General features: G+C 27.0%; 1 protein-coding gene across 1 annotated transcript; it reads right to left on the bottom strand.

Moving 5' to 3' along the window:
* Positions 1 to 3,685: 3,685 nt before the first annotated feature.
* Positions 3,686 to 5,147, bottom strand: LOC145846401 (uncharacterized). Its single transcript, XM_082953214.1, has 2 exons — positions 4,580 to 5,147; positions 3,686 to 4,029 (listed from the first exon to the last, which is right to left on the bottom strand). Exons 1-2 carry the CDS (start codon positions 5,145 to 5,147, stop codon positions 3,686 to 3,688), a joined length of 912 nt encoding a protein of 303 aa, XP_082809340.1.
* Between the last annotated feature and the right edge of the window lie 3,428 nt (positions 5,148 to 8,575).

Below are 8,575 nucleotides of genomic sequence, written 5' to 3'. Positions count from 1 at the left end.
AGGTATTTTTTAAGTATATAATTTTAAATAGTTTGAACCTTTTCTAAGTTTTAAACACAGCATGTAAGTAATTTAAACAAATTAGTTTAAGGCCCAAGTTATCGAACTAAATTTAAAATAATTAAAATCTACTAAATAACACACTGTATAACCTTAACTTTTGCTGAGATTTGAATTTATTTGGAACATAAAAAACATTATACACTTAATGATTTTTACTTTAATGCATACATTATACATTATAGTTTTCTGATAATATCAACTCAAATACATTTTATAAACATTAAATTGCAGTAAGTTTTAAATAAACTTAGATTTAAACTTAATCTACAATACACTAGAATTTAAACTAATGATTAAGTAAATTAGTTTCACCAAAGTAGTCGACATTAAAGCTGTATAATAGTAATTTGTTTACTTTCTTTTATAAAAAGTACTTACCAATTTTTTTCTTAATGTTTTGGGTTGTAAAACTAACATTTAAACAATATTTATAAGTTTTAGTTTTATATCGGAAAAGCGTTATTTGAAAAAATTAATAGCTTTGGCATCAGAAAGCCAGATATGTATAAGTTCAAAATACCGTTACCATGAACTTATAAGTAGCATCAAAAAAGTTCTTTGATTTTGATAAGTGTGTTATCGTGTAAAATCTACAAAAAATAATATAATGAAACAAAACTACTGCATATCTATAAAAACTATTGAAACATATTTAAGATAGTTAATACATGAGCTATGTTTTACAATAAAATATAAAATGTTTAAAAAATAAAATAGCTTAAGCAGCTTAATGACGTAAATTCATTTAAAACATTTGTACTTTATATAAACTGTTGAATATTATAGATTTGAGATATTTAACTCGATTTTTAAACAAACAAAGCTAACAGCTTTCTTGTTTCTAACAAAAAATTATTATAAATCTAAAAAAATGCTTATAAGACTAGCAAAACTATACTTTAGTATAAAGTGTTAAAAGACTACTTTAAAACGTATTATAGAGCAGAAATAAATGGAACTTCTCATAAAACTTTGACTTCAATTATTCCGTATTTCTTATTCGTGCTAAAAATATTTTAGGTTTTAAAAATAATAAAGTTCATACAATGCATAACTGTGCTGAATTTTATAAAAGTAGTAGTTTTGTTCTATCGAAGTAAAATACTCATTGAAAAAAAAAATATTGAAAATACATAAACATTTTTATATTTAAACCGTACATTGCATACGTGACAATAAATTTTTCACCAAAATGTTTGTATTACTAAAAACTTTGAAGTTTTGCGAAAACTAAACTAAAAACTTTACACAGGTAGTACGTTACAATACGTATACTTTATATTCAGTATACATTAGAGTACCAGAATAACCATTTGAGCTTAACACACATTTTCTTATAAATCATTCAAGCGGTTGATTGCGATTAATCTCTACTTTTGTTTACGTGGTATTTTTAATTTCTTAATGAAAGAAAAAACTAGATTGAAGAATACTAATTTAAAATTTTAAGTTTTGTTTTTGTAACAAACTAAACAACTTACTTAAACATTAAATCTATTTTATTAGACTGTAAGTCAAGTTTTAATAAAGAGCGTTCTGTTAAAACAAAAGCTTTATTAAACTTGTTTTTTAGATATGAATAAACTAAAAAAATTACATGTTAATGAAATATATCAGTTCTTAATAGAATAATTCTGTATGTAGTACTAAAAGATTTGTAAACAACGTCTTATACTCCAAATTTTTTTTTTTCAAACAAACGTTTTAAAGCTAATAAAACAATTTTAACTGCATAATTCATTTAAAGTTTTTCACGTTATTAATTACTTAAACAAGCGGTCGGAAGTATTTTCCTAGTGGCCGATTGTTCCAGGAATGTTGCTCGCTGGTCGCACTGTATAAAATAAAGTCTTCAGCGATACTTAAAACAGTTGCAGTAATCAACAAAATATACTATTTAAAACCATAATGTCATGCAATGTGCGTTAATAAGGCACTAGTAGTTAACAATAACTCATGTAAAAGCCTAGTAGTAAGTTTTTACCATAAATAAAAGAGTTTGTAATTAAAAAGTACATAGCGGTCCGAAGTCTACCTACCCCTAACTTAAAGTAAGAATTTTTTCACAATAAACAAAACGACCTGAAAAAGAAAACGTTATGGAATATTTTTTGTTTAAAAGTTTTGATAATCTATGTTACGAAAGTATTTATTACGGTAAGTTAAAAAGATAAATACTATAAGCTTCCGTAACAATTTTAATCACCTTACACGAACAACGGTGTTATTATTACGTCACAAACTCTACAAAATGCGGAAGCATAAAACTTCATAATAACGCATAAAAGTTTTTTCCTTGACTTGCAACACTAATGTCTATGAACTTTTTTTTTTTTGTAAATTAATAGTAATAGTGAGTAAAATAAGCTCGACGATCAAAAGGTCTTTCTTCACACCAGATCTTTTGAACAACTTCAGTTTTGCTTAAAAAATTTACATACTTAACTTTATTTATAGTAAAACAACATTTTAAGTAACTAATAAGGTAAAATAGTTCACAAAATTTCATTTAATTTTTTTAACATTTAGTTTCATTTATAAAGTAACAATTAAAACTAACTGTAAGTAAAGTTTATTAGACAATTTTGAATACATGAAAAATGTACTTTTTAAATGATTCATGGTGTTTAGTTCTTGTAAAGTACAGATGGTTTGAAGTTTTAAAGAAAATTTTAGAAAATATTTTAATAAAGAATTAAAGTATACACATTTATCTTAAATAATACAATTTACTTGTAAATTTTAAATTCAAGTAAATAAAAAGCAGTGAGTATGTAGTCAGTTAACTAGTTTAAGAATGAATAAAACTTATGAATAAAAAATCTATATTCAAAACAAAGTAATAAGAAACTAAAGAAATAAAATAGTGCAATATTAATAGAATTTTAAATTAAACTATGTACAGATAAGCATATTTATATATTTTTTTGCCAGAAACAACGTCAAAAATATATTAAAAAAGTTATATAAAGTAAGTATTAAATATTTTGAAGTGCTAGTAATTTTACAAAATACAAAAGTCGTAAACAACTAAATTTGTACTAAATACCTTTTGTTAAGTCATAATTAACACATATACCAAGTCAGCTAAACTTTTTTTAAAGCAATAATAAGTATCACTTATAATTTAAAGCAGCAGATATGCTAAGGTTGTTGACTAAATAAACTTCTGTTTTTATCAAATTACAATATTAAATTAACAAAGTTTGATCATTATTATTAAAAATAAATTCTTATACACGTTTTTAAGTTCCATAAAAAAGCTGATTAGTATTTAAAGTTATTAGTACTAAAACTTCAGTACCTAAAAAATTAAAACTCAAGAGTTTTACGACATGTGCTTTTTTAAATTAAATTTTAAAGATTATAAAAACTTTATTAGAGTTTAAACATGAAATTTGAAATAAGTATGTAAAAATACTTGATTATACATAAGCAAATTTTTAAGTTAAGTATAAAAACAAATACTTTTTTTCAAATATGCATAGAAATAGCATTTAAGTATTAAAACACGAGTCACTAAAAAATATATATAAGTTATGATACAAAGCATCTTTGTTTAAGAAATTTAGATAAAGAGAGTTTAATAAACCTGAAAGACTTTAATTTTAGTTTTTTTTAATCACTTTTTTTCAAAATCGATCTCAACATAGGTGCCTGAAGGGATCCTCTTGTTCCAGTTGACATCTTCGTAGTCCGGTGAAACGTAGCCAATGGGAGCAAGGTATGCGTCTTCGCACGACTCTGAGGCATCAAACACCAGCTTGTGTTCCTTGCTTGGCTTTATGACGTCACAATTGACCGAGTTGGACGCGCACGAAGAGCTGGACTGTGGCGCGATGGAGTGCATCGTGACGTAATGCCTGTTGAAGTCGTCGCAGCTTTTCACGGTAGCCAGCTCGTTGAAGTTTTCCGATTGGCTGCTTTTGAAATCACTGCACGCTTGGTTGGTTTTCGGCGCGAAATCTTAAGGGGAAAAAACCGAGTTAAATTTTTTGGTCGTCTTTGGCGCGAAATCTTTCGAGGCGTTAAGGTAACCGAACTTTTTTGCTATTTTTAGCACAGAACTGTTAGACATTGAAGTGAACTAAATTTCTGTCTAGATTTTGGCAGGTTTTTATTTTGAGAGCGAACTGCTTTCAATTTTTTTGTCGACTCTTGCAGAAAATTTTTGTACATAAAAGGTTTTCCACTGTTTTTGAACTAACTATTATATCATCAGCCGCAGTGTATACTGGATACGGATCTTTGTCATTGTTTTTATTTGAAACAACCTTGGACCCATTGACACTATTTAAGTCATTTACTAATAAATGAGGTATTGTTTTATTGACAGGGTGGCTTAAAATGCTATCACTCCTCGAATTTGCAAATGAAGTCAGCCTTACTCTTGACTGTTTGCTTCTACGGAGTTTTCTGCACAGAACTATTAACAAAAGCAACAAAATAAAGAGTATTGATATGAGAACAATGACAAGGTCAAACAAGTTTACGTTACTGCTGCTCGGATGTTTACCTTTATCATTTTCTGTTGGTACACCACTGTTTAGTTTATTACAGCTCTCAGTATCTGCTCCAAACCTTTTATCAAACATACTCTTGCTTATCGTGTATCCCATCGAAGTGCCTTTTAAACTTTGAGGCGAGTCGCATTCAAAACATGAAGAATAGTTTTTACACTTGAGCCTGGTGTAGTTCTGAGTCGTGAAGTACTTGTAAAACTCGTGAAAGAAGTCACAGTCGCATTGCAACGGGTTGCCGGAAACATCAATCGTCACGACCTGACGGTTCGGATAGTTGCTCCTGTGGAACACTTCAGAGCCAATTTTCACCAACTTGTTGTTTTTGTAGTTAATTTCTTTTAACTTGTCCAGAAAATAGAACGACGTTTTCTCTATTTCAGATATTAAGTTGTTCGATAAGTCGACTACTTTTAGATCGTTCTGATGAAACAGATCGTACTGTAATTGTTTGGTTATTTTATTGTTGCTTAAGTTTATTTTTTCTAGTCTACCTGCTCCAAAAAAACTAGGAATTTTCGACAAGTTATTTCCAGCCAAACTCAGCTCTTTTAAGTATCTCATGTTCCAAAAAAATTGTCTTGGAAAAACACTTATGCCAATTTTATTTAGCGTTAGAACCTTTAAGTTTTTCATTCTCGTAAAAACGCTATCTATAGTTATTTTACCTCTTTTAGCTCCACTTATTTTTAATTCTTGCAAATTTGAATTGTATTTTAATATGTCATCTAAATTGTTTTTACTAAACATTTCGTCCAAGCCAAGCATTAATAAAGTTTTTAAGTTGTTAGTATTTATAAATGCGTTACTTTCGATGCTGTGTATTTTGTTCATATTTAAGCTGAGTATTTCTATTGCTTTGGGAAACGTGTTGAAACCGACGGATTCAATAAGGTTTTTACCCAAATACAGCCTTTTTAAATTATTTAGGCTATAAAAGGTTCTATCTATGATTTTAGTGATTTTGTTTGAACTCAAGTCAATTTCAACGAGAAAATTATTTTCTTCTAGCCTCAGCAAAGATTTTATCATGTTGTATGACATCATCAACTTACGCAGGGAGTTCATGTGTCATCATTTCCGGATAAAACTCTATATAGTTTTTATTGAGGTTGAGAGTTTCTAATACTGTATAATCTTGAAAGTTTACGTCATAAAAGGCTTCAAAGCTCAAGTTATTTCCTTCGAGTACAATTTTTTTAGCCCAATCAGTTAAATTTGGAAAATAATATAGTTCTAAATATGAACAGTTGGTTATAAAGTTTGCACATTGACATACTGACGGGCACAAATAGCTGTGGACACAAGTAAAAATTGCAAAAACAAAAGTTTTAATGATCTTTTTAGAACACATACTGCTTTTTTTTTTTTTTAAATTCTTCTGTTTAGTTTGTTTTTATACATTTTAGAATTTTATTTTTGTTTACTTTTATACTTCTGTAAATTTGTATTAAACTTTATCTCCAAGGTTAAACTGTACTTAAGTTAAAGACTTTAGCACTTTTAATTTTAAAATTAAACTATTGAGTACTACGAAATTCAAAAAGTTATTGTTCATAAAGTGTATATAATTACTTTCGAATATATTTCATTGTCAGATAAAATAATATCTTCAAAACTAAATTAACTTTCAATTTTTTATTTACATTAAAGCTTAAAAACTCACAAAAATTTTTGACTATAGTGTAGATAAACTGTAAGAAGATATTTTTCAACTTAAGTTTTTTTTTTATAAAACTGGTCTTTAAATGCAGTAAAACATTCTTAGTTACTTTTCACAATTATGAAAAACAACTTTTTGTAATTTTGAAAAGCACTTAAATTGTTTGTTTGAGAAGTTTTTTTTTACAATCAAACGTTAACGATTGCTTAATTTTTTTTTGTTTAGATTGAACTAGAATAGTGAAGATAAAAGCTAACCCATATCAATGTAATAAAAGCTATTTCTGTTTCTTTTATTTAAAAGAAGTTTTTGTACAATTTTTCAATAACACACCATAATTCAGATATAAATTAGATAAGAAAAAAACTTTGCAAAAATAAAAGACTTTTAATTTTAACTTACGAATGCAATAGCTACGAATAGCTTACGAATGCAAATGATGTATTTGAAAACAAACAAACTTACAGTTGTTATAAGGCATATAAACTTATATTTGTTCGGTATGAAATATTTTTATCTTAAACAGTTATTTATATTAAGCTTTTTATACTTTTTCACTAAATATTAGTTTGCAGTGTTTAGGTAAAAAAACTAAGCTTGCATTTCTCTTCTACCTGGATAAATGTAACCTTGTATCATTCTTTTCTTTTATAACAAATCAGCTCAAACTGTTTGCAAGCATGGTTTTATTAAAATGAATTCTAGCCTACAAAATTAATTTGAAACTCATTACTTTCTAATGACTTCGCAATAACATATTGTGTTTTAATTGGCGTTTCTGCTATCAACTTACTTGATGCAAGTTTAACGACAATGGTGTTGTAAGTCAAGGAAAACCTCGTGTGTAAATAAGTATCTCATTTCCACATTGTACTCCTTTGTTACGTAATACAACATCGTATTAAACATATTTAAACAGTAAGTCTTTTTAACTTATAAGGTCTACGTATTTCCAACAAGGTGTACTTAATCTAAATACAAAAAGCTTTATATCAACTGTTTTCTATGTTTTTTTTTTAATGTTAAACACATAGCCAAAGTTCTGATAGTCAAAAAAAAAAAACAAGTAGTAACATTTTTTTTCTTAATTTAGAACTTGTAAATATATAGGTGGTTCTTGTACCAAAATTATTCGTAACTTTATACAGTGCAAATTTATACAGTGGTAGAATAGTGCAAAATATGAAAACCTTAAATTTACTTATTTGTCCGAAATAAAAAAGTTCAAATCAAAAACCAGCAAACCCAGACCAGATGCTTCAACTACCTAAGATGTAATTCAAGATGTTTACTATGGTAGTTCAGCACTGTACTGTATAAATTCTGGTATGTTTTAAGTTAGTAACTTCACGCTCGAGTAAATAAAGCGTTGACTTTTCCCGTGTCAGTTGCTATCTTATAAGAAGTTGAAAGAAAAATCTAAAACAAAATATTTCTGATGAAGGTGACCATTTTGTTTCTCTTATTATTTTCCACTTATATTTAAACCGCTCTTTTTTACTTTTAATTAGTATTTTGATTGTGTTTCGTTTCGTATTAAAACGTTCCTTTAAAAACCTGTCTAGCTATATAAATTTGTAGTATTTAGACTACTGTCATAATTTATTTAATAGCTTAAGTTTCGAATAGATAATTTTTGTTCTCAATGTATTGAATTTAAAATAGTTACGATTTAATTTACTAAATTATATCTCAAAATTTTAGTTTTGTTGCTTTCTATTACTTATAAACATTGTAGAATAGATTTACACAAATTGTAAGAATACTTCTTACTTAAATTTAGACACATATTTTTACTTAGCGATGTCTTGATGTTTAAGTTTCTTTTTAGTTCAGCTTATAAAGTACAGCATTCTTTTTTAAAAAAACGCATTAAAAACAAAGGCCAAGTTGCTTCTTAAGGGGAAGACTGCTTTACTATTTTGTTATAAAATATTTCATCGCTTTTCCCTTTAAACAAAGTACTTAAAAATGCAAAACTCAATTGAAAAAAAATCAAATGTTTTGTGAAGCTTATTGCTACAAATATTACTTAAGTAAAATTAGAAATAAAAACTGAAACGTACAATACGGGAACAAAAAGTTTGTACAAAATCAAAAAAAAAAAGAATATGTTTTGTTTTATTCCTGGGCTTATTTATGAACGAATTCTAACTTTGCTTTCTTTTAATATTTAAACAAACAAATAAGCGACTATAAAATTAAAAAGTTAAATAAGTTGCTGTTTAAATAGGAAAAGTAAGTTTGTACAGCATATCCGATGAACTTAAGAAATGTAAATTTAAAGTTCAATAAAAACTATATACAAGTAACTTATTTGAGGATTTGT

This window comes from Thalia democratica, unplaced genomic scaffold (genome assembly GCF_965202585.1).
Source record: "Thalia democratica unplaced genomic scaffold, ktThaDemo2.hap1.1 HAP1_SCAFFOLD_433, whole genome shotgun sequence".
NCBI lineage: Eukaryota > Metazoa > Chordata > Thaliacea > Salpida > Salpidae > Thalia > Thalia democratica.
This window is presented reverse-complemented; position numbering and strand designations above follow the sequence as displayed.

Coding starts and splice junctions, on each gene's coding strand:
- LOC145846401 (XM_082953214.1), bottom strand. CDS start 5,147: ATGAGATACTTAAAAGAGCTGAGTTTGGCTGGAAATAACTTGTCGAAA. Junction 4,030..4,579: donor ACCAACAGAAAATGATAAAG/GTAAACATCCGA, acceptor TTTCCCCTTAAG/ATTTCGCGCCGAAAACCAAC.